General features: G+C 36.0%; 1 protein-coding gene across 11 annotated transcripts in view; it reads left to right on the forward strand.

The window, feature by feature from the left end:
* LOC149086538 (S1 RNA-binding domain-containing protein 1) overlaps positions 1 to 27,191 on the forward strand; it is a 542,948-nt gene that overhangs the window by 62,241 nt on the left and 453,516 nt on the right. Inside the window, exon 2 of one of the 11 annotated variants that reach the window (XM_089256009.1) lies at positions 13,766 to 14,091. The exons of 9 other annotated variants lie outside the window; for them this stretch is intronic. In XM_089256009.1, the coding sequence (XP_089112135.1) occupies positions 14,050 to 14,091 (42 nt within the window). In that variant the 5' untranslated portion in view covers positions 13,766 to 14,049. Of the gene's footprint in view, positions 1 to 13,765; positions 14,092 to 15,945; positions 16,062 to 27,191 lie in introns of all 11 variants that reach the window. One more of the 11 variants, XM_089256016.1, reaches the window with a different exon arrangement.

Below are 27,191 nucleotides of genomic sequence, written 5' to 3' on the forward strand. Positions count from 1 at the left end.
CCATGCAATAACATTGATTTCAACTTTTTATTTATATCTTCTCAAACATGAAAACTAAGTTCTCTGTATTGTCTTTTAATATTCAACTGCATAAATGGATATAGTTTAGGTTGTTTTAAAATTAATTATGGGCCCGTAAAGTACATTGAAGAAATTCCACAGCTTTAACTAAGCATTTTTGAAGCAGAAACAGGCAGATGGATACCTTGAAGTTTGGGGGGGGGGGGGAAGTGGAATCGAAATACTTAGCGCCCCTAAAAAAAGGAAAAAAGTATTCATTTCTATGTTTCACGAGTCGCGCAAGAAGTCGTCACATTAGTTAACTTAGACACGGTCTTCATGTCCCTCAAAGAAAGAGGGAGATATCACACGATCCAAAAAAAACCTCATTGAAGAAAACCCGGGCAACGCCGGGTATTATAGCTAGTGGTAAATATTGTAGTCGGTTCAACATTAACAACTCGTTTCCTTTCTCATGGTAAAAGAATGATGGTAGCTGCATTGAAAGAAATCACAAAGCAACAATTGGTAAGTTTCCGTTTCCTTTCATTACTAATATTAAAAATAACAAAACGGAATCACATTCTTTTTTCATATTAAAGATTACACATTTCTAAGTGAATAAATAGGTTAATATTCTGTTCTCACACAGTTAATAAGAAATAATTTTAAAAACCAAAATAACTACTGCTAATGTGATAACAATTTCAGACCAGTACTTTATTATTCTAATAGGCCTATAACATTAGAAACAGAGGAGAATGATTTATTATTTATGTTCTTTTTATTTTCTAGGAGTCCAGACAAAAACAGTTCCTGCAAAATGAAAAACATAGAGAAGTAAATAGAGCTGTTCCCACTTGTTTTCAAACACAAGTAATACAAAAATCCTTCCATCATTGTTCTTGGATTCAGATGGTGAAGTAAGTGACGATAATGTCATAGCATTTCAACCAAGGGCTGATGATACCTCTGAAGACGATTTTGAAATAATTAAAGAGTGCAAGAAGACGCAAAAAGTCAGTAAAGTATTGTCACAAGCTTATGATACTGAGAATAGAGTCTATTGGATCACAACTCAAGAGATCATGACAGAAATAGAGGGTGGCGGAATGCTTGAATTAGCTGCCTCTAAGAGACGAAAGAAAGGGTTTGAACCAATGCACAGACAGTTGAGACAAGAGCGCAGAAGAAGATTGGTTACAGGAGAAGAATTTACTACATCTGCTGGCAAGGTCCATCCAGCAAGGCCTATGAGAGAATTAGAAGGGTGCAAAAACAAATGTAAGGATAAAATTAATTTAAACGTAAGAGAAGGAATTTATACAGAATACAGGAAACTCTGTTCTCAGTATGAGCAAAAAAGCTACCCAGGTGTACAAGTATGAAATGCGGATTTCAGAAAACAGATGGTGCACCAATGCAGTTTGTGCTATAAAGATTTCACACTGCCCCATCTTGTTGTGTCATCAACAAGTGTCAGATGCGCATGAGTGATAAATTGGAAAAGTGGGTGCATAGTGTTGTATTGTTGTGTTCAATATGTCGAAAGTTATACTGAACAAAGAGCATTCGCGAACAGCATTAATTTTTTTGTTTTCATTCGAAGAAAACTGCTGCTGAATCATACTGATTACTTCGAGAAGCTTATGGTGAACATGCTCCATCGCAAGATACGTGTGAATGATGGTTTCGGTGTTTCAAAAGTGGCGACTTCGAAATGCTCCTTGACAATGGTCAATGTGCAATGCTCCATCACATACGGCAAAAGCGGTTCGCGGCACGTTGGAAGCACTCAGCTGGAAGTTCTACCCTATGCAGCTTACTCACCAGACTTGGCTCCTTCTGATTACCACCTGTTTGCATTGATGGGTCACACACATTCTGAGCAGCGCTTTCGTTTGTACGAAGATGTGAAAAAATAGCTCGATGAATAGTTCGCAGCAAAAGGGGACGATTTTTACTGGCGTGGTATTCACAAATTTCAGGAAAGATGGGGGAAATGTATAACAAGCAATAGAGCATACTTTGAATAAAGCACTTTTTATCATTCTTCCGAATTTAACGTGTTTAAAAAAAAAAAAAATCTGCATTTCATACTTGTACACCTGGTATATTGGAGGCCTTCTAGAAATAAAAATGAAATCAAGAACAAAGACAAGAAACACATCCAAAAGGGAAATCACAGTTCAATATAATATAGAAGGAAATGGGTCCAGAATTAGAGTATGCAAGAAATGTTTTCTTGCCATATTTGGAGAAACACGAGGTTTTCTGAATGAATTAATGAAACAGAAGAAGGCATCTTTCAGTAGAATCATACTTAATGATCAGCGTGAGAACTATCCCCCTGCTATTAAACATTCTGAAACAGATATCATTTACGTGTGTCAGCATATCTTGAGTTTCCCAGCTTATGAGACCCACTATTCTTGACGACAGTCGTCTAAAATCTACCTTGGCAGGGATCTCAATTTGAAGAAAATGTATGATTTGTACAAGAATAAATTGGAAACTGAAGGCAAATCACCTATCAGTTAGTAAATCAGTTTATAGAAAGGTATTTTTGGAATGCAACCTAAAATTTAAGAAACCTCATATTGACACATGCAGAAAGTGTGATAGCCTTCACATACAAATCAAAGCATCACCTGAAGAAAATAAACCAAAATATGAAAAGGAACTTATTGATCATCAATAAAAGGCAAACTTCCATTATGAATGTAAATGTCTTGACAAAGAAAGTGCAATGAAATCTAAAGGAAAAGTAGTGATAGCCGTATGTGATTTGCAACAATGTCTGCCAACTCCAGACCTAACATCAAGTATTTCATTTTATAAAAGGAAGCTTTGTAATATAATTTCACAGTCCGGAACTGTACTGCAGGAAAGCCCTACCGTTACATGTGGAATGAGGGTGTCGCGCAACGTGGGGCAAATGTTTGGTGAAATTTCTGATGGATCTCTCAGATTTAGTTGAATGTGTTACCATCTATTCTGACACATGCTCAGGTCACAACATAAATATGTTTGTTCCTGTGATGTATAATGTGGTTCTGCAGAGGAAAGAGAAGTTAAAAGAAATACATCACAAATACTTAATTCTAGGTCATACGCACCTAGAATGCGATTTGGATCATGCAAACATCGAAAGGGCTAGAAAACGCTGTGATGGTACAGTATGTGTTCCTCAAGATTGCATGATGCTTTTCAGAATGTCAGCAAAGCATTTTGTTGTGATCCAAATGAAACACAATGATTTTTTTTTCTTTTTCGAGTATTATGAAAGAATTAAAAGTTTTCATGAGAAGAACGGTGGACATACAGAAACTACCAATTATTTGGCACAATATTTTCTGATTGCATGTCACTAAGAATTTTGGTGAGTTGCAATTTAAATGCTCAGTAAAGGATGGGGGAACTTTTCATAGCTTGCAGTATTAGGAGAAGAGGACGATCGTCTGCAAATAATTTATGCTTGCCTATTGCTTATGAGGAACCAGTAAATTCAAAAGAAGAAGTACAACAACATAATTTCTTTGTTGGACTTTGTTGATTCTCTATACCATACATTCTACCAAAAACTTCATTCGTCTAAGGGCGCCTCTGCTTACGTTAGTGACAGCGAAGAAGAATCTACATGATAAAGCAAAACACTTGTTATTAAGTTTGAAAGTGAGAAATTTAAAAAGTTTTGGCATATTAACCCTTTCTTAGAGCGATAAACATAATTTAAATTTGACGTGTGTGTGTGAGAGTGTTGATGACTTGTCTTACTTTCATATTTAATAATAAAATAAATAATTAATTTAATTAATTTTATAATATATTTATTAACTTCATTAATTTTATAATATATTTATTTGTTAGCTGTTAATACTGTTATCTTATATATAAATGTGAATGTATGTATGTATGCTCTTTATACAAATCTACAGTTTTAGACCGATCGTCGCCAGATTTTGCATATATACTAAACAGGTCCGGGATTGAACCGTAGGCTACTTTAAAAGTTCGTCAGAGCTGGGCAAATGCCCGAAATGGGCGAAAAACTGTCGGGCAACAATAGTTTTGGGGCCTCAACAATCACTTTCGGAACGTTTACTTTGGTTACCGTTGTTCCCAACAATGTGTTTCAGACGTGTATATATGCCTTTACAATGGTTTATCACACCTTCAATTCTGTTATTATACAAATACAAATACGACGCCACAACAGGCAAATTGCCCAACGAGGTGGCTGACTTAAGAACATCATGGATCCCCGAGCCATTTTTTGGAGGCCCTACCTACTACTGCTACACCCCAAATGCACCCCCCCCCCCCCGCGGAACCCCCCAACGAATCGGTACATGCGGGAATGTGCGTGTACGTGTAGTGCAACCTGACGTAAATTTTTTTGTTTCTGTGTAATGCTTGTTATGTGAAGTGCTGTCATCTGCCCTCAGTTTTTCTAACTATGAGTGAAGTGTTATGGTTGAATGATTTACCGTTGTAGGACTGTTGCTCTCTGTGGCGAGACTTTTTAACGGGAAGATCGGCTCGCATTTGCGCCTTGAAGTTGGGAACCACAGAAAACCAACTTCAGCCGACCACCACTGTGGGGTTCGAACCCGGATCCTCGCATCACGAGTCCGCACTATAACCACTCGACCACCACAGCGGCTTATAACAGTTTATTGATTTATAACGGTTTGTAACATTTCCAATCCTCCCAGTAATTGAAGAAAACCCGGGAAGCGCCGGGTATTTCAGCTAGCCTATATACAGGGTGGCCTATAAGTGATAATGTGGCCTTTATCTTATCAACTGCCCATCGTATAGGTATAGTTTGAATTTAAAAAATTCTGGCACAAAGTTGACACTCTGGTATGAAGTTAAAAAGTTATCATTATCCACCAACATGCGAGTTCAACTGCAAAATGACTCAGCACTGCTATCATTTTCACATCAGTTGATCAAACTTGGCAATGGAAGAATTCCCGTATACCCAAACACTGGACTGATTACGCGTTCCCAAATGGATTTTGCCAGTTGTTAAATTCAGTTCAAGAACTTGCAGACAAAGTCTTCCCAAACATTCAACAAAATCACCGAAACCATGAGTGGCTTTGTGAGAGAGCGATTCTGGCAACGAAAAATGACAGTGTGAACAAGATCAACGAAAAAAATCCTAAAAATTATTCCGGAAGACTCCACATCTTACAAATTGCTTGACACTGTCACAGACAAAGAGCAGACAGTTCTGTATCCTGCAGAATTTCTAATCTCTTTGGATATTCCGGGAGTGCCACCACACAACTTAACCCTCAAAGTCGGAGCACCTATAATGCTTTTAAGAAATTTGGAGACGCCGATACACTCTGCAATGGCAGCAGACTCTGCGTGAAGAAATTGCACGCTTACATCATTGAAGCAACGATTCTAACTGGATGTGCTGGAGGAGAAGACGTCTTCATTCCACGTATCCCAATTATCACTGAAGAAATGCCATTCACTTTCAAGCGATTACAGTTCCCGATTCGTTTAGCTTTTGCCATGACAATCAACAAAGCGCAAGGCCAGTCCTTAGCAGTGGCAGGTATCAACTTACTTGAGCCCTGTTTTTCACACGGACAGCTTTACGTCGCCTGTTCGCAATTTGGTAATCCCAAAAATTTGTACATCTACACACCAGAGGGAAAAACAAAAAAATATTGTGTATCCGCAAGCAATTGCCTGAAGTTTTTAATTAAAATATTTAAAAATAAAAGTAATTTTTTCTTACTTGATGCAGAATTTTTTTTGATTAAGAAATAATTAATAAGATATACATATATAAATTTTTTATGGGGCGGGCAACGTCGCCGGGTATCAGCTAGTTTAGTAATATAAATAAGTTTGTTAATATTGTGACTTGGAACCAAGATTGAAAATAAGCACTCTTGGAGTTATGTTCTGACCACATCACAGCGTTTGGTCAGAACATGATATCTCTATTTTTTACTAATTACAACTAATTAGAAGTGAGATAAACGCACAGATACGAGTATACAGCTAAACAACATGCTAATGTATGATATTTTATTTTGTATTTACATGTATACTTCATTTCTGATTTTTAAAATGGCAATGAAATTAAAAATGCTTATATCTCAAAACTGTGATTTTGGAGTTATGTTCTGACCAAACATCATATAAATGTTGCCTCTCAAAGTGTTACAAGAATCAACACACAGTGCCCTATACAGCAGCAGAGAGGTAAAGGTGAATGGCCAATAGAAAGAAGTGAAAAAAATTTAAGTTTGTAGCACATAATTTTAAACTTATAAAGCAAAATAATGAAACCAACATGGCTGAATTAAACAACTTGCAATTAAGGGCCGTTTACACGAGGCAAGTGCTTTAGTTGGCAACTTAAAATTAAGTTGCCAAGTACGATACAATGTATGCAGACGATAAGGGCAGCCGTTACTAAAGCCAAATACTAAACGGCTTTAGTTGGTAAGTGAATACAAACGGTTCTATTTTTTCCGGTTAAGTAGACCTATGCGCATGCGCCAGTGGGCGGGACCTGCCACTCTTGGAGGGGTCTTTTTGCTCTCTCACAGAGGGGTTTATTTTGATCTCAAGCATGAACCTGTCCATGCTCCGTCGTCTCCTGAAGTTTCGCTAGAATTCCGCGGAAATATTGGATGGTGAGGTGGCCAGAGGACAATCTTCAAGTTTGTTGAAAAATATCTTCGCCATGAATGTTTGTTGAACTATAGAAATGAAAATTACCTTAACAAACAAGCTAAAAATTAATCTATGTTGGAAAAAGCTATAGAATATTCTGTCGACGTGATGTCAGGAAAAAAATTTAAGATTCAAAAATATATATCGGGTGTGGAGTATTTATATATTAAAAACTGGAGGGGGGTTTCGAATATTTCTCTCGTCCAGAACGAATTTGCTGCCATCTGTTGTAAAAATACATGATCAAATATTTAACAAAGATATCATCTCTATATTAGTTGCATTATTGAATATTACTTTAGGGGAGGGGAATAGCTCATGAACAGGAGCCACCAGTTTTTTTGAAGAGAGAGTTTCATTCAGAAAGGCTATCGATTGCAGGTTAATGGGAACGACATTTAAGAACTAGTAGAGGAACATGACCAGAAGTTGATCACAGATTAATTCAGGGGTCTTCAACCTTTCTGACATTGTTGACCACATTTCACTTGTTAGGGAAGACCATTACTACTAAACCAGACATGCACCTTGTCCATATTCCTCTGAGGAACTACTAACAAATTGGTACATGTTGGAAATGTGTGTGTATGCATAGTGAACCTTCCGTGAAGTTTGTTTCTTTGTAATGCTTGTTATGTGTAGTGCTGCCATCTGCAATGAATTTTTTAAGCTATGCGTTTTTTCTCAACTCATAGTGAGTGAAGTGTAATGAATGAATTATTGTAACATTGTAGGCCTGTTGCTCTGCGGCGAGACTTTTTTATGGGGAGATTGGGTCTCATTTGCAGGGTTCGTACGGTGCATAAAAACTCCTTAAAAAGCCATTAATTTTCATTTCCTTTTTAAGGCCCTTAAAAACTGCTTAAAAATCCTTCCAGCTGTTTCTAAGAAAAAGTAGACTCCCCCCCACCCTGAAATATTTCCTGCTGAGGTTGATGATGAGTAGTACTTGATGCTGAAAGAAATTCCCTGGCAAAAAGAAGGAAAAAGAAAACGACGTGTTGGTGGGGAGATTTCTTTATACGGATTTCAAAACCACCCTGGAGCGGGTGGGAACAGCTCTGCCAACGACCAGCGCAGCTAAGAGATTAATGGCACCTGATTGGTCGGGCTACAGTGGCTACGCCTATTTTTGATACACTGAGAAAAACTGGAAAAGAAGATTGTTGTGCGCTGTCAAAAAAATTTACAATGAAAGTTAGCTAGCTTTATCATTCCTGCCAGAAAATGATGCTACTACCAGTGGTGGGAACTCTGCGCCAAAGTATCATCTTGCTCATATAGTATATTTTCGTATTTTTCTGCTTCAAATAGTGCTTGTTTTCTTTTTTTTTTGGAAACTCCTCGAAATACTTTTATACCTGTCTTGTATGTACCTTAGGCCAGGATTACACTTTAAAAGTTTGATAAAATCCCTTTTATAAAACTTGAAAAATCTAACCAATAAAGCTCATAGATTACATTTGTGCAAATGCAACCAATAACTGATAATTGGTTGAATTTTTGAAAAAGCTCTTTTAAAAACCTTAGTGTAATCCCGTCCTTAGAGCAGTGTTTCTCAACCACCAAGCCTGATATCATTCATACCAGGCCGCGAGTGATTAGCCGTTTCATTTTCCCTCATTCATTTTCCTTTGGTTGTGTGTTTGACTGGGCCTTCGACTCACAAAAATGAATGAAACCGGGCCACAGGCTTCAAAAGGTTGAGAACCACTGCCTTAGAGGAGAAAGAGAAGTACTTATTTTTCTCCTCTATAGTGTGTACAATGCTCAGCGCATTAAATTCCCAGATTTTTGGAAAAGGGCACAAAAAAGAAAAAGTTTTGTGTTCGCGTTCCACGGAACGATTCTTTCCCAGGGAGCGTGTTTTATTCCTTCGTACTTCAACACCACACCTTCCTCCCATCTTCCATAGTCGCACTTAGAATTATCCGGGAAAATAATTTTGAAGAGTAATTTTACTCCTCTCCAAAATTTTAAGGGGAGATATTTAAAAAAAATTTTTTTATTAATATTAAAAAAATTTTTAAGCCGTATTTTATCTTATGAAAAAAAAAATTACGCAAAATTTGAACGAGTACTTTCAGTCCACTACAAAATTTGGAGGATTCAAATTGAATTTAGATGCGTATTGGATTTTCCTGGCAAGTTCCCGCTCTCGATTTTGTCCCTGAAAATCGGATTGTGGTGACCACAGCTCCTTATTCAAATTATCGGCCACTCATCTGGCTTTTCATCGTGAAAACCCGTTCATATCCTTGATCGAACAACTGAAGATGGTTTACTCTAGTCCAGTGGTTCTCAACAACTGACCACGGTTTCATTTCAAAAAAAGAAGAAGAAAAATGATCACTGCAAGCAGCAGAAATTACTATGGTCGGTCGGCATTGCGTCAAATCCAGATGATTCGTGGAAAAAAATTCATTTCATGAATAAGAGCTTGTCCACAGAATTACGAGTTGATTTGTAAATTCTACCAAATAACGTGTTAACTGGAGCGACTCCCTATCGCTCCAGACCAACCTAAACAGGATTGCAGCATGGGCAAATGAATGGAGCATGACGTTTAGCATTGATAAGTGCATAGTCACTCATTTTGGTTCAAACAACCCACGGTTCTCTTACGAGTTGAGTGGTGTCACTATCCCGTATGCAACTAGGGTCACCAATTTGGGAATTCTCATTGACGAGCGGCTTAGGTTTTCTGAACATTGTTCAGCGGTGGTCAAAAAAGCATATAGAATGCTCGGTTTTATTTTCAAAAAAATCTCTTCAGGTTCTCATAAAGTCATTCTTCCGCTTTTCCGAGGCTTAGTTCATCCTCGACTGGAGTATGCTGTAAGGTTTTGGAGACCATACTTGCAGAGGGACATAGACCTAGTTGAAGGGGTGCAGAGAAGAGCTAAGCCTGTCATTATTGGCACACGGGGCTTGAGTTATGAAGAGAGACTTTATTTTGAATATGTTTACATTGGATGACAGCAGGTGTCGAGGAGATATGATCGAAGTGTTCAAAATTTTCAATGGGATGGATAGGATGGACCATAAACTTTTTGTACACTGCCAATCGACTGCTTTTACAAGAGGACACCAGTATCGATTGGTAAGGGACAATGCGAGGTTATGGTATCACAGGGAATTTTTCTCTAATAGGGTTGTCAATAAATGGAATAGCTTACCCGCAGAGGTTGTAAATTGTAACACAATTGACACGTTTAAAAAGAAATACGATAAACATGTTGGGGTAAATCAAGAAGATATCCATACTTAAAATAAGACAACAATAATATTCTTTATGGGCATTGTATAATATTTTATCATGTGTATATATTGCTTACAATTCTTGTTAATTGCATTTTATATTGGGTTGCTGTATTTTTGAAATATGTGACATTCATATTTGTTATGGGCATCCTTTTCTCAGCCACCTTGTTGGGCATTTTGCCTGTTGTATCGTTGTGTTTGTATTAAATCGCCAATGTCGCCAAATAATGAGTGCTAAATTGTCAAACATTGTGTTGTATGTGCTGAAATTTGCTCCTGATTTGCAACAATTTCTTTCTGAGTATAACTGAAAAACGAAGGAAAATTGAAAAACTTAATTCTAAAGAATTTGTGTATGTGTTGATCCATTTTAAGCAAGAGGTGAATAAAGAATTGCTGTGCAAATATAAATAATTTTGTAAGAAAATTCTTTGTCAGCTGTGGTTTTTATTTCGAATAATTAGAGGGGGAATGAATATCACTTTTATAATTTATGTGATGCTGTTATGAGTTATATTTTTGACCGAAACTCTCTTGAAGGCAGGGTTCACCCTGACTTTTTATCAATTATAGCAATTTGGCTAATCAGATGAAAAAAGTTGTAGCCAAATGAGAGAGAACCTTAGCCAAATTGACGCGTCATAAAATGCAGATTAAAAAACAACTTATATCAAGTTCAAGATGAAAATATAAATCAAAATGCAAATCATGTATAAATAAAAATTGTTCAATATAAAATGTAAATTTTTACAGTGCAAAAAAATATTTTAGTTCTCCAGAATTTCAGAGATAATTTTTGCTGTCCACAATTCAAAAGCATTTTCGAAATTCAATTGTTGCCTGCTGGGACCATTAACAGGAACAGAAATACTGTTATTTATATTTTTTTACATTTATTTTGTTCCGCAACTGTGTTTTAATGAGATTCATGATACTAAGGCAGAGATGCCACTCCACTCTAATTCACCTTAGTCCCATGACACAGGTTATTGGCAAAGTCTGGGTCCTTTGTGAGTGAAAGTGGGTTCCTCTCGAAAAAAAATAAAGTTGTCCCCCCCCCCCCCCCATAATTTACAGGGCTCCCCTGTGATTCAAACAAATAATTGATTTCTAAAAGCAAGTTCAATCCAAAGATTTGGAGGAGAGTGCCCGAAATCCATTCCCTGCTGCAGATTCGTCCCCATCTAATTTGCATGTATAGAGCTGCTATCTTGTGAAAGTGCCAGAAAGCTCTTCAAACCCATTCAGTTGACTACTTGCAGTGATGCAGTTGCTTTGCTCTCTTCATTCACGCTTTAATTTTTCAAAAATGGTTTTTATTATAAGTTGTTACAGTGCAAAATCAAATTTAAACAGTTATATTTATGCCTTACGGAAAGGGTTTTTTTTCATAAATTAGTGATTGATATTTATAGATCGCTAATTGAATATTGCGTACGAATACAGTCGTGTAGCTGTAGTCGTTTAGTCAGGAACAGTCACAATTTTTGCTATAGCTGAATTCGTCCCCTCTGAGTATCAGAGGGAAACTCATCATGTTTCAGAGGGAACTCTTTTTTCCTGATTTAGATTCATTTTGATTGATGTATGATCACTTGTCAGCATTTCTATGTCTTATTATGAAGAAAAGCTAATTATATAAATATAAGCAATATAAGTACAACTAATTTATATATATAAAGTGTATATTAACTAATTATTATACATAATATAGCTAATAAATATAAGCAACTAAAATAAATGTGTACATAATAACGGGGGGGGGGAAGGAATTAGGATACCTTTGATGAAAACCCAAAATTGTTTTTATTTTTTTGGTTAGGAAAAATTCATTCCGTACAATCACACTTGAAGCACTATTAGGTATGGAGTTGAGTTACTTAAATCAGATCTCAAATTATTTTTAACTCTAAATTTTCAGAGTCAACAATTTTGCTTGGAGGGGCGGTATTTGGGCACTTTCCCTTACTAACAAAAAAGTTTAATTTAATAGTATAAAACTAGGGTTTTTTTTTTACATTCATTGCTAAATATTCTATTGGTACAGAAAAGAGCTGCAAAGAAACCCATCGACACTGAGGAATTAACATGTGTAATTAATTTAAAACAAATGTAATTAAGTTAAGCAAATGGTATACAGTATTTACTAATAAATCAGTCTAGAGTTTTCATTTCAGAAAACCTTAGCTCCAATAATAAATTTAAAGTAAATGATTCGATGATCTTCTGATTCATGTAAATCCTTTATGAGCAATTCCTAGCTGGAATGATTTTCTTTCTCCCCCCGATAGTCAACAACTGCGGTCCAGCACCATTTAATTTCCACAAATTTCATGCCTTAATATGGGAGCTATATCAGATTTGTATTGGCCCTGCAATTCCTAAAAAATAAACTTTTGCACACTTTCATCTCGGATTTTGCGACCCTTCCGGATCGGCACCCTGTGTGAGTCACGTATTTCAAGAGCCGCTTCTGCGTCGTAGCAACGGAATTTTTTTTCAAAAGATAGCCAACTGAAAGTTGGAAAACTTCAGAAAATCGAATTCATAGTCTACCACCACTGCGCATTAGCGACCTAGCGGGTCCGAAACCCTGATTTTCGTGACGTGAAACTCACGACCGCATAGCGACTTGATGACTGGATATTTATGATAGTTTTTACAGATTCCGTTTTTTTTTCTCCAACGATCTCGGAAAAATTGTATTGCGATTGCAAATGCGATTTTTTTGAAGAATCGCCCGTTCGAATCTCGTGAAAACGAAGCGAATTTACGCGGTAAATACGCTGTCACTGACGTGGGTGGGTAGCCGCGAACGCACCGTAATTTCCGATATATAACCAACAGGAGGAAAACCCTCAGAAATTGGGAAATTCGGTATAAAAGCCGCTCTCATTCCGGGACGCCACTTGATATTTCGTCAGCCTCATTCGTTTTTAAGGTCACGACACATCATCGCGATCATGATAGTCGGTGAGGAAAAATAAAATTAATTGGTACACGGGTTTTTTCACCCCTCCGTATTTTTTTTTCCTTAAAACTCGGGAAGTGCGCGTCCCACGGGAAGCGTGAACAAAATTTTTATGCATCTTTTCCCGAAATTCCGGGTATTTGACGCGCAATAGCGCGTCGGCGGCATCTCTGCTGAGGGAAAGATTATCGAGTAAAGGGTTCAAACAAGTTGTTTTTTGCATACAGTCTCTTGGGGGGTGCGTTCAACTATTGACGCTTCTAGATGAGGTTCATCGTCCCTGACACCCCCCCCACCTCCCCCTGCTCTGAAACCGTACCGAAAATAGCTGAACATTGTTCGCGGCCAACAAAAATTTCACTTCCGAACTTTTGCACATGCGTCAAATGGCCGATTTGACCATCAAGAGGCCGAATGGACACTCGCGGTTTGGCGAACTCGATCTTTGACTTATTCGCCAAATGAAATATTTTGTCGCGATTTGGCGCAATGGCGATCGGCAGCGCGGACCCTGCTTCAAGGTTAAAACACTTTGGTGACAACCGAAAAGTATGTATGTGGATTATTTTATGAATTCTTATGATGCTGGGTAACAAATCAAAAGTTGTAATTTCTGAACCACTTCTATGTCTATATTTTTGAGAAGAGCGAAAATTTGTTTGGGAAATGAAAAATAAATTTACATATGTGCCCCGTGTCTTTTTTTTTTTTTTTTTGCTGTAAAACTTGTAAGTTATGAAGTTTGCCATGACTCCTTAAAAACTGCTTGAAACTCCTTAAAAAGCCTTAAAAACTCGCTTAATTTTTTTTTAGGAAATTTTGTATGAACCCTGATTTGCTTCACGAAGTTGGGAACCTCAGTGTTAGGTGGAACCACCAAGCAATAATACAGTATTTGGAAGTTTGAGATGCTTTACAGATTCACAATTAATGCTGTGTATTTCACAGGCATCAACACCTGTGAATAAGGTCACTTCAGCATTCTTCTCTCACCCTCACATCGATCCCTGAATTTTATATATGCTGGACATCTGCATTACCCTCTTCCCCCTTCAAATCAATGGTGCAGCGTTTACTTCACATAAAATGGTATAAAAATGTACAAACTCGGCTTTGTGCAAGCAGAAGATGGGGTCATGGTAAGTTCATTGAAGGACTAGTAAGGACTATTTAATAAAAGTAAATATAATGTAGGCTATTTATTTTTCAGTTTCAATGACAAATTTAGACATACTTGATGTTGGACGTTGCATTTCCCCAGAGTATTTTTGAGATGTTGGTCCATAATCTGAATTCATGTGTTGGGCAATTCCATGTGAGTCGTGTTACAATCAGAGGCATTTTTTTCAAATTAAACAATATAAATAATAACTTTTTTTTTTTTATTTCGGTCCTACAGAAACAACTCGTGTTCCACAGAGTATGCAACGAAGCTTACAAACGTAAGTAACAACAAACATATATGATTCAAGAACTCAAAATTTGCAATACAACGTAATACAAAATAAAGGATAAATCTCAGATCAGCATGCACAATAACAACATACGGATGCAATTCAAAAGCGCAATATAGCACCAGTAGATGCCATATGGTATCAATGCAAATGTTAAAAAAATAAATAAATTACAATACATACATGAATAGAAAAATATATGACCACACATAAATATATATATATGAAAATAGTGAGAGAAGATAAAATTCAAAAATAAAAAGTAAAAGAAAAGGAATTAATCAAATTTTCATTTTATATATAATTACTAATTATTGAAAAATCAAAAACAGCACTTGCAAAGAAAATGAAAATGTACACACTGTATATAGGCCCACAAATAATAAAATAGAAACCAATTATTTTTTGCAAAGATATTTTATACATATATTTTTAAAATGCGAAGGACTTCCTTTGATCTGACCAAATCAGACAATGCAGGTGGCCAAGAACTAGTTTCTTGAGTTCATTTCTGAAATGAACCCTCTCCTTCGGCAGATTTTTGCATGACAGAAGAAGATGCGTGGGATCTTCATCGGTTCCACGTGTACACAGTGAACTACTGGCAAGTTTCATTTTGGCGAGATAACTTTGAAAATTTCCGTGCCCAGTAATGAATTGGGTCAAGTCGAAATTGGTGGAGGAATGTTGACATTTCATTAGCTGGAATCATTATAAGCTGGAATTGAAGGGAAGAATTACTGGCCTGGCATTTTTGGAACATTATTCTGTGTTCCACTGATGGATTGATTTGTGTCGATAAACATATTTATAGTGAGATTTTGGGACTTTCACATTTTCTATAACATTAAGAAGTGTAGCAGACCGTGCGAGATCATCTGCCCTCTCATTCCCAGCAATGCCACAGTGATTTGCAACATGTGTGAAATCGATTATATATTTTTTCTTTTTAAGATCATTTATAAGACATGTCTCCATCACAAGTTTTTCTGTTGAATTTATATTTTGCAGATTTTGCAAAGAATAGAGTGAATCTGAACAAATCAGGGCGCTATTATTGTTTCCAACACAAGATGAAATCCACTTGGTGGAAAGATTCAAGCAAAGGAGCTCGGCTTGAAAAACAGAACAGTTATTTTTTTCTAATCTGAATTGGCGAAACAGGAGCTCATCCTCTTGCTTATAAACAATGTGCGCAAGACCCACTTTGCCATCAATTTTACTGCTATCAGTGTAACAGATGAGATAGTACTTAGGAAAAGACTCTTCATTTTAGATTACAGGTGCGATAACAGCCTGTGTCGCTAGGTGCAGAAGAGATTAAAAAGGAACTATACCGGAAAGGGATTTATCATCACAATTTCTTGAAACTATGTTCTTGGCCACGTTATTGTAGAGGATAAGGATGTCAATATTTGTTTGCCCAGAAATAGCAAATAGCGCCTCATAGCTAATTGAACAATAACAATCCTCTAACAATTCTCAAGAGAAATCTGCTGAACTTTCGGAATATTCTTACAATTAATTTTCTTTTTCAAGGAATCACCCCAAACTCTGGAAGCATATATAAAAATAAGAATGGTGGCCTGATTGTATATGAAACACAAGACATCAGATTTCAATCCAAACATATTTTGAGAGACTCTCAAAAGGAGGTTAGTTTTGCTTCCTTTAATTTGAGGTTATAATTATATCTGGTTTCAAGATATTTTCTCTTGTAGATATCTTTAATAAGCAGAGATTTCTCTCTTTGGAATTTTCATCTAATGGCATTAAGTTGCTTTCTCAAGCAAGAAATTTCAGCTTGGATGGATTTTTTTTTTTTTTTTTTGCGTTAAAACTAATGCAGTTGGCACAAACATTTTGATTTTTCTTATCACAATCAACACATTTGTGTTGACCTGCATAGTTAAAACATGTAAGAACACCTCTACATTCACCAGATTTATAATTGTAACCCAAACACTTGAAGCATCTATTCATTACAACAAAGTCCTCCACAGTTCATATCAACCAGTCAAATCTAAGATTTTTGTAGTAAGCATCGCTTTTGGACTTCTGCAGGAACATTGACAATAACATGTCTCAAGTCATTGAACTTTTTTCCCAACACAAATCTGAACCTCGATTCTTTGCTGTCATTGTCAGAGGAACGTATCTCCGGATTCTGGTCAAACATTACTTGGACCAGCTCTTCACTTGATCAAGATCGATGGTTGTCTGCCCCTTGGTATTTCTGAGACCAGGTTAGAGCATCTTTTCGTCAAGGCCTTTCGAAGCTTCTTTCTGTCATTTTCAGAAACACATTTAATCACAACTTTATCATTTGGCATTTTTCTCAGCCCTTGGATTCCAATCCCAAATCTCTCGCGGATTAATTTGCTCTTTGATAAGCTTTTTGACCTCGTCCGAAGAGCATTTCTGACCCTCAATTGGACTGACAAATAAATCACACGTCTGTGACGATCGTTGGTTTTGTTTTACTAAAGGCGTGATAGATGGCAGCACAGTACACACCTGAGCTTAGGTATGATTTTCAATGGCTTTGAGAAGGGACTCTTCACAAGCCTTGTGAAAATTAGCAGACTTTAATCGCTCCAAATTAATGGTAATCAAACTTTTCAACTCACTTAAAGCATTCGTTCCATCTTCCCTTGTTTGATTATTCATATTGCACTTTGATAGCAATGCGCTTTCAATCGTCTGAAACAACTGTTTACAAGAGGCATGAAAACTGGTGTCTACATCATTTACCGCCATGTTGCCACCCCATTAATGAACCAAATTTTTTTGTCAATGGGGGGATACATTCTTGTGTAGCTGGTACTATAATTTTAAACTTTTGAAAAAAAGTAAGTCGCTATTTTATTTTTTCTGACCATGACTCATGTTACAGAATTGACCATGACTCATGTTACTTTTTTACGAGTTACATAAACCTGAATATTTTTGTTCTCCTATAAGGAATTTATAGAAAATAACTGCTAAAGTTATTGGCTAACATCGCAAAGATACATTACATGTAAAAAAAACTAGTTTTTAAACGTGATTTTTTTAATTATATGTCATTTTTTAGGCGTTACTCACAGTCATTTCAACTTTTTCTGGGAGGGGAGCGCAAAGCACATGTACTCAATGTATGTATATATATATTTATACCATTTTTAGTGTATTTCAACAGCCGGGGGGGGGGGGGGCAACGACCCCTAAATAACGGGGCTGGTTACTCACGTTACACAAAAATGTGATTCATGTTACATTTGTGAATTTTGAAATTGTTGAGTAAATGCTCTCAGATGCTGAAACTTAATTTCAGCTTATATGAACATTTTCATGTATGTTTTAAGTGGGCAACATCATTAAAACCCATTATATGCATATATATTATGCACAAGATGAAGGCCACTGTTTTTTTTTTTTGTGTGTGTTAAATTTTTTTTATGACAGGTTGAAAAAAGTTAATTACCAAAAAAATTTAAATCTAAAATAGAATAGTTACAAAGTACTTTTAATATTTTCTACATTAATGTATTATCTAAGAAATAATACATTATCATTAAATTAGTCACCTTAAAATGTCTTTTCAACAGAAATTTAATAAAGAAATAAAAATTTATTTACAAAATATTCTTACACATTACATTTTGACTTGATTGCACATTTTCATTTAAAGAAATCTGGGGCTGAATATATTTTCTTTTGTATGTAAAAAAAGGAAACTTGTATTAAAAAATTGTAAGTGAAAGAAGAATATATATACATTAAGAAAACTCGGATAAGACTTGGATTTTCAAAAATTGCTAATATTGCAGTAGGAAAGGCTATAATTTGGAGCGATGGTGCTGCTGCTCATTTCAAGAATTGTTACTTAATGGCTGCAATGTCGTGTTCGAATTTAATTTGAGAGTGGAACGTTTGTGCAGCTTACCATGGGAAAGGCAGGCCCGTCATTTAGTCCCCCCCCCGGCTCTTGAAAATACACTAAAAATGGTGTAAATATATACATACATACATTGAGTACATGTGCTTTGCCCCCCCCCCCATGACTCTTGAAAATACACTAAAAATGGTGTATATATATACATACATACATAGAGTACAATTGCTTTGCCCCCCCCCCCCCCATCGAAAAAAGTTGAAATGACGGCCCTGGGAAAAGGTCCTCATGATGGCATTGGGGTGGCCCTAAAGCACCATGTTTGAAAAAGGTCTTGCAAGGTGAAACTCACATAGCTGATGCAAGTGAATTCTTCAAAGAAGTAGACCAAAGTAGCCTGAACATCAAATTTGTATACAAACGTGCCCGCTCCCCGTATTCATGGGGGTTGCGTTCCTGGGGTGACCGCGAATACGGAAATCCGCAAATAACCTAAACCATAGGTTTTTGGTTTATCTCATGAGTGGAGATACGGGGGGCAAGAATGTAATCCCCCCAGCAATAATGACCCTACCTCCCAGACTTCCAAGTCTATTTCCGCCTATAGTTTATCTCGTTTATTGAACACCATGAGAAGAGCTGGGTGATGCAGAGGTAGAAGGGAAGGTAAAAGAGGGTGCAGTGGTTGTTGGCGATGTTTTCTGAAAGAACATTGTGTGATTTTTGTTTGCTGTTTTTTCTTCTTCATATCATCAAGTATGTTGGAATATGTTCATAAGCAGGGTTGGCAAGGTTTTGGACAGAACAGTAAAAACCACTGTAAATACTGTGGGTTTTTACTGTACTGTCCAAAACTGTCTAAAACTTTCTATTTATAACTATAAGTGAAGAGGTAACTTTTATAACCAGATAATAAACTTATTATTATATAAATTATATTATTAAAATTACATTAAATATAATAACATTTTTAAATTCAAAACAGTATGTGCAAAGGGTTATATGACTGATATCAGGTTATCAAACAATTGAAAACTGAACTATCTTTGAAGTTAAATATTAGATTTATAGAAACATGAAAGATACAAGAATGGGATTGAAATTTGTCACATGAAAATTAGAAAAAAGCAATAGATATGACTACAGAATGAAATTAAACTTACGTAATAATCGAACACTAATAATTAAGCGCAGCTGCATCTTTTACATTTGATAACACATAACTAATTTAGCTGCATTGTCTGTGCCAAGATGATTTCTAAGATAACAAAATTTGAAAATATTCTTTCAATTGATGTGTAACTTGGGGGACATGAAAATAAATAAACAATGTGTTAAAGACAGTCTTTTGATAAGCCTTCTTCCAGTGTTTTTCTTATTGCTGTCCCCCATGTGATAGAATTGTAAATATAGTTTCAATTTATCCGGTGAAATACTAGCTTCTAGCCTCATAAGAGCAACAATTTAAATTTAACAAAAGTTTTGGGTCTTTTATCATCATGTAGGTGTAATCAGTGTTTGTGAACTTGTGTTCTGTTATTCATGTGTAGGTGCTACATAGTGACCTCATTTTCTTCAGATATTTTCCTTTATTTATAATTAGTTTTTGAAAATTGAGAATGTAAAATAGAAAGTTCACTTGGAAATTTAAAGAAAAAAGTTTGAAAAGTCGAAATAGAACAATTTGCATTAATTGAACACTACACCATTAATGTTTATTCACATCATTATATTGGTATGTAATAAAAAATGATATTTATGATTAGTTTCACAATAATGCAATGATTATAACTGTGGATGCGTATTTGGTACCTTCAATATAATGTATTTTTTAAAGATAAATGTTTGGACAGATTCAGCAGGGTTTTGGACAAACACTGTTCTAAATACAGTACCTGCTTCATAATCATACATGAAAAATAAGATGTGAAGTAGAAATAACATTTACAACAAACTAAAAAATTTAAAACGGTGTTTATTTAAACAGTTATATGAGTGATATTAGTTCGCTATCAGATTTCCAGCCTAAAACCAATTGACAATTAGTGAAACCATTAACTTATTTAAAAAAACCAAATGACACCTTTTTGAAATAATTTTGATTTAGTTAGTTTTATTTTTCGCTATTATTTTTTAATATGTTAGTATCATGGAAAAAAACCAAAAAAAACCGAAGGTTTCCGCATAACGTTTTGAAACTTGGAAGTTTTGAACAGTTTCAGACAGTTTTTCCCCACGTGTCCTGTCCAAAACCCCAACCCTGTCTTTCTCTACTAATTTCCCTACTTGTGAAGAATGTACGTATGTCATGAAAATAATCTATTGCTGATTTGTGAACTTGTGAAGCCCTTCTGCTATGTTACTCATTGTAAATTTGTCTTCTACTGCCACGGCTCTAGTTATGACAGTAATGGCATTAGTGATGGTGTAATTCTTCTATACTTCCAAGCCATTGTATGCATTGGCATCTTCTATTGCGTGCACAATCATCTCCATTGAGTGGCATGTATAGTGAGCCTTGAATGTTCGCTTTACCCCCTGATCAAGGGGCTGAATGATAGATGTTGATTAGGAGGCATATAAAGGACTTCCACACCATCAGCTTTGAATACATTGATGTCTTGTTGTACAGGAGCATTATCCAGTCTCAAAATAACTTTGGATGACATGTCTTCACTCTCAAGGTACCTCCTGACTTCCAGAATGAAACACTGTTTAAACCAATCCAGGAAAATTGTTTTCATAGTCCTAGCCCTTTTATTGTTCATCCAAAATAATGGGAGCTTTGACATCCTTTCTTTTCAATGCTCGTGGATTCGCAGATTTGAAAATAACGGTGGGCTTTATCATGTACCCATACGCATTTGCACAAAACAACATAGTAAGTCTATCTTAAAACCAGGCACTCGATTTTCTTCTTGATTGATAAATGTTATTTGTGATTTTTTCTTCCAAAATAGTGCAGTTTTGTCAGCGTTAAGCCCCTGCTGAGGTGCATAACCTCAACCCTTAGCTTCAGTAATTTTCTGCAAAGTCTTTGGAAATTTTCTAGCTGCCTTCCTGGTCGGCAGAGGCTTGTTCACCCATGATTTTTACATTGCATAATCCGAATTGTTTCTTAAAGCTATGAAACCAACCTTTACTTTCATAAAATTCTGATTAAATAGACGTTTCACCAGCCCTTCCCTTTATGGGAGAGTAAAATTTTTTTGCCTTTTCCATTATAATACTACAATCAATTGGAATACCTTTTTTGTGCCAGTCTTGTATCCACAAAAAAACAGCATTTTCTGTACAAGAAACACATGGATCCCGTAGGCCATGCAAAGTTTCTGCTGCCATAGGTGCAGCTACAGCCACAGCTGAACGAATTTCAGATTCCTTTTTCTTGATGCATTTCATCGTTGATTCCGTAATGGCGGGCCACAGCAGCAATTGACGTACATTCGCCAAGCATAGTCAATATATACAATTTTTCTCATAAACCTTTCACTTTTTTTTGCCATTCCGAAGCATTATCAATAGCACTAAAAAATGAGCCATCCTAAACACGCACAACTCAAATTTTGTTAACAAAACACGTGAATGCAGATTGCTGAGTTTCCAAAAATATTTTCCAATAAAGGAGAAAACCTTGATTTCCGGGGGGGGGGGGGTGCGTCTGTATATCTCCACAGATATCATTTATAATAAAATAGCAGAAATGGAAAATCTGTGTAGGGGTACGAATCAACTACTTAATAAAATTAAATCTGCCCATTCTGTATCTGAACTCAACAAATTCACAAGTTATGTTAGTCACACGCACTTGAGCACAAATAAATTTTTTTCAACTTATTTAATTTGATGCTTTGGCAGGTATATTAAATTAAACTCAACAGTTGAAAGCAATATTGTGAAAAAATTGGGACTTGAAACATGTAGATTCACAGGAATTGCTACAAGAAATGAAGTGTTTTTCAAGGGGGTATAAAAGCTGTGACATAGGGGTCATAGCCACTATTTATGAAAAAAAATTCATAGATTGAGCATACTTATGCATCCAACAATTTTTATACCATTTCCTGAGATGGTGCACAAGTTTAATAACGTTTAAAATTATCTTTTTATAAAATTCCATTACTAACAAGTGAAAAACAGCTAATTTTGGCTGTGAATGTTACGTTGGTCACGTGGAATGACCCATTTGACTTTTCTTTTCAATCATCTTCACTGGGTAGCCTATCCAGTCACCTGTACTTCATATTTAATTTTCTGCCTTCATCGACTAAAAGAATGAATGCCGGAGTGAAAAAAAAACACTTGCAATTTCACTGTGATTGAGTTTATACTATACATTTCAGAATTTTAGAGGAGAAAAGCAGAAGGATTTTCTTATAATTGTTTTTCAAATTGATTTTGCTAGAGTTTGAGCTTCTAAAAATACCGCTTTATCTGTGAGTGCCTTGGCATACACTACAACATAATGAGTTCCGCTGTTTCAGGATAAAATATAAAGCCCCATACTGCTGCTGCTATGAAATGTTTGGCTGACAGGGCAAAATAATTTTCTGCACCCCTACCAGGCTAGAAGTATCTATATCAGGGTTGGCAAACTGAGCCCAGTAAAACCATCTGGGTTTATTCTCAAAAGTAGTTTTTGTTAAAAATCATTCAGAGCCCACAAAATCACTTTCATAGTCAACAACTTACATACTTTTCTAGCCTTGGTGTCTTTTATTTTTTTTATATTTTATTTTTTTCCTAGTAGAAATGATATACCAGCTGAATACAATTTCTTTACATGGAAGAATAGAATGTTGTCCTAATCAGGGATGGGACAAATAGTGATTTGACCGAATACCTAATTTTCGGCAGCTGAATATCAATTTTCTTAAATTTCATCAAAATTATAAATGACATTGCAGGGGTGAGAACTCTGCGCCTATTGCGCAGCACTGCGTCAAAATTAACATCTTGCTCCAATAGTGTATTTTCATATTTTTCTACGCCAAATTGCCAAAACAGTGAATTTTGCTTCAGTATTCCCGGTATTTCGGAAAGGACGGCTAAATATTTTTGTTCCTGCACTCCGCAAAACGATTCTTCCCGAAAAGAGTGTGTTTTATTCCTCTGTACTTTAAACTATCACCTTTTTTAAACTATCAGACTTTCCATTGCGAAACCCAAATAATATTTGTGATCGTGAAACAGAAGATGGTTTGCAATGGTCTTTCAATTTTAAAGAGCAAATGTGAGTGTTTCCATTTTAAAAGAGCATGTTCACCGAATTACGAGTTTTAAATTGCCAATATCGCCAAATAAAGAGTGTCAAGTCGCCAATCTCACCAAATAAAGAGTGTCAAGTCGCCAATCTCACCAAATAAAGAGTGTCAAGTCGCCAATCTCACGAAATAACGAATGCTGAATTGCCAAACATCGTGTTGATTCTTATGAAATTCTCTCCCATTTTGCAACAATTTCTTTCCGAGTATAAAAAATTTAAATCTTATAGAAACTTTTTAGCCCATTTGAAGTGCTGCTTTTCCAGACAGCCGATAGTGCCCTCCGTAAGCAAAAATCATCTTAAATAGACTGGTGTCAAAAACTTTATGACAGCCGCTGTTTCAAACAAGGTGTCAAAAGCCTGGAACACCAAAAATAAAAACAAGCTGATAAAAAGATGTTTGATAACAGAAGACAGTGTAGTTGTTTTATTTTGAAAAGGGGTGGGGGTTAACGAAAATATTCTTGTAAGTTAATTTCACTGCTTAAATTTATGTCTGCTCCAAAACTGCTCAGAATCCTATATTTTGCTGCTCCAAATCCTCAATTTTGCGGTTTCAAAACTGCTCCGAAATGGACTTTGTCACTTCCCACCCCTGCATTACCATTTTTAATTGAAAATAAAATTATTGGTAACTTCAAATGATATTGAATTTTGATTATTTTAATTAATTGTATTTCAATATTAATCTCAATTTTTGACTTGAATAAATATTAAAAAACTGGTAACCAAGAGATTTTGGTTGCCATGATGCAGTTGCCAGATTCAATGAAATTTAATGATATATATATTACAGGCAAAATATGAAATCCGGCATTCTATACAATGCCTTGTCGTTTCAGGCAAAGTATGAAATACTGGTTTTATTATATACTTTGCCTAGACATTCTATAGAATGCTGAAACACAATCAGGGTAAATGTATGCTTTTCTTCATCTGAAAAGTATGAAATTCTTCATCTGTAAAACAAACATTGACAAAATTTTCATTATATAAGCTGCAGGATGCCAAATAAAATAAGATTCTTGTTGAATTATAAATTTTAATAGATTTCTGATGAAATGAACACATTTTTTTTTTCTTCAGAAAAATTTCCTTTTCACTCATCAGAAAGGATCTCTTGAGGGGCGGTATAAAATATTACAATTTCGTCAAATTAAAATTTCACCAAATTTTTTTTCGTCATTTTTTTCCGGAAACATTTCCCCTTGGCTCTCGTGAAAAGCGGTCTGTTGAGGGACGGTATAAAATATTACAATTTCGGCAATTAAAATTTCACAGAATTTTCGTCTTTTTTTCCCCAGAACTTGCATTAGCCAGTGACGACGTCCAGTCTTGGTGGTGTATAATTTCAGCATTCGATCTACGATGTCCACTCCGTATTTAGTTTCGTTGGCAACTGTTTCTGGGGTCTTTTTTACGTTTTCGTTTGGCAATATGAAGTGAACTCAGAACTAAAACATTTTTAGTTTTTTTTTCCCTGATCAGATATCAGCATTATATCAGTTCTAGTTTTGAATACTATCAACAAGTATAGATCCTGTTTGCAGTTGGAGGTACCTCACGATGGTCTTTTCGAAGGGTCCCAACCAAGGTTGTCGATTTTGATTTCAAAAAAGCACATAATCTCAAAGATGTAAAATAATTATCAGTTATGTTTCGACCTTTGTCTAGATAAGGTTCGACTAATCAAATTATAGCATGTTCGTGGAAATTTTGATTTGCTGGTCTGGTGTTATCTGCTCCAGTGTAAGGAAATCGGTTTAAAATATGTTTGGAGTCAACGCAGGCAAGAAGACAGAATTTTATTCTAAATTTATCTGGCTTACTTGGGATATACTGTGTAAATGGACATCTTGCTTTTCAGGGTAAAAGTTGTTCGTCCACAGTTAGATTGGGCACTGGTTTGTAGCAAGTCGCACTGTTTTCTATGAATGAATAGATAGTGAAGATGCAAGAGCAAATTGGTCAGTTTTCAATCTTTCAGACCTTTCAGATTTCAAATCGAATCTAGTGAATTTCAAAATTTCTTTGAAACAGTCTCTTGTCATTGTTTGAGGAAAAAATGGGGGACCCCAAATCGATGACCACAATGAATTTAAGGGAAAGTTTTTTGCACCATAATAGACCTCTTGCGTACATAATGAATATCGTTCCATCCAGTTCAAAGAAACTGATCAAGAAGTTTCATTTAGACGACGATGAGCTTCAGCTTCTATACATTTCTGTATATGTTGCATCATTTTATCACAGAAAATAAGGCGTCACGAACTCGGAACACTTTCATTTCGGTTTTTTGACGCATAAAATGTGGGGGCCTTGATTTTTTCTCGGTATATTTTGTGATTCTCTACGTCCTAAAGTTGAGGAAGGTTCTATGATTTTCCATATGCTCCCATCTTCAGTTTCTTAGATCGTTTCTTTGGCTTCAACGAGGTATAACAAGTAACTTTTCTCACGATTTTATGTTTCTTGTTTCTCAATGGCGTCCTATTTTCTATCAACTGAGGCACCGGTGGAGAAATAATTTTATTTTCATTTAAATCTTTGTCATCAGAACCACTACTTTCTTCTCTACAGTTCAGCATAGGTTAGATCTATGCTCTTCTGCACTTTCATCACTGCTTCCAGAGTTTCTCTCATATAATCTTTGCATCTCCTGAAGTATTTCTTCTTCAGTAAATATACACTTTCTCATCATTTCTAAACTAACTGTTTGAAAAGATCACATACACTCAAATTTTCTACGTCCCAGAATAAATTTATCGGATGGTATGGCATGAATGCTTGACGAAAACCAAAAATGACATACCTGTTGTAGACACTTGCAGATAAGAATGAGGGGAAAAGAAAGGGCCATGGCCCCCACATAGGGGGGGGGGCTGACAGGGCTCTAGCCCTGGGACCCGGGACAGTTCTCATCATTTTTTGCTTTTTCACGCTATAAATTACAGAAGGGGCCCGTTAAAAGTCTGACCGAGGGGCCCGCTACAGGATGTGGGGGCCATGGAAAGGTCACATGCAAGGTCAAATGCAAAAGACAACTTTCAGAAGGATTATAACCTACTTAGAAATCAATTGTGACGATGATAGTATTTACCGCATAATGTACCAGAATATAAGGAAGGGTCACTATGACCCCCTTCCGTCTTTCTAGGTATATCCGCTCGTATCTTCGTTGTTAAAAAACAATGAAAAACGCTTTGGCATACAATAAGAACATGCTAATTCAGGAAAAGTCGAGAAATTCCAAGTGGTTCGGTTTATTCTTAATAGAGATAAGTAAGCTTAAACACACAGTGCGCAGGGTCATAAAGACCACCATCCATCTTTGTAGTGTTAATATTTTGTCATTGATAAATGGAACTTGCAAATGCGGATTATGCGATATCATTTTGTCTTGAAGTAACCGAGATTTTTATCTGTGGATTTGTGAACAAGAAATATGATGAAAACACATAAAGACTCATCTATTCGAGGGAAAGTGTCTGTGTGGTGTGTTGGTCATGGAAAACAAATTGGTATACGTAGGTTTGCCATATTTTATCGGTGGAAATACGAAAGATAGAGATCCTAAATAAAGAATTGCTTATTGCTAGGGTGACCATATTTGTTCGAGAAAAATATGTGAAATTAGGATTC

This window comes from Pholcus phalangioides, unplaced genomic scaffold (genome assembly GCF_987345545.1).
Source record: "Pholcus phalangioides strain wild (caught in Gottingen) unplaced genomic scaffold, Ppha-v1.0 ptg000004l_1, whole genome shotgun sequence".
In the NCBI taxonomy this organism is placed as follows: Eukaryota; Metazoa; Arthropoda; class Arachnida; order Araneae; family Pholcidae; genus Pholcus; species Pholcus phalangioides.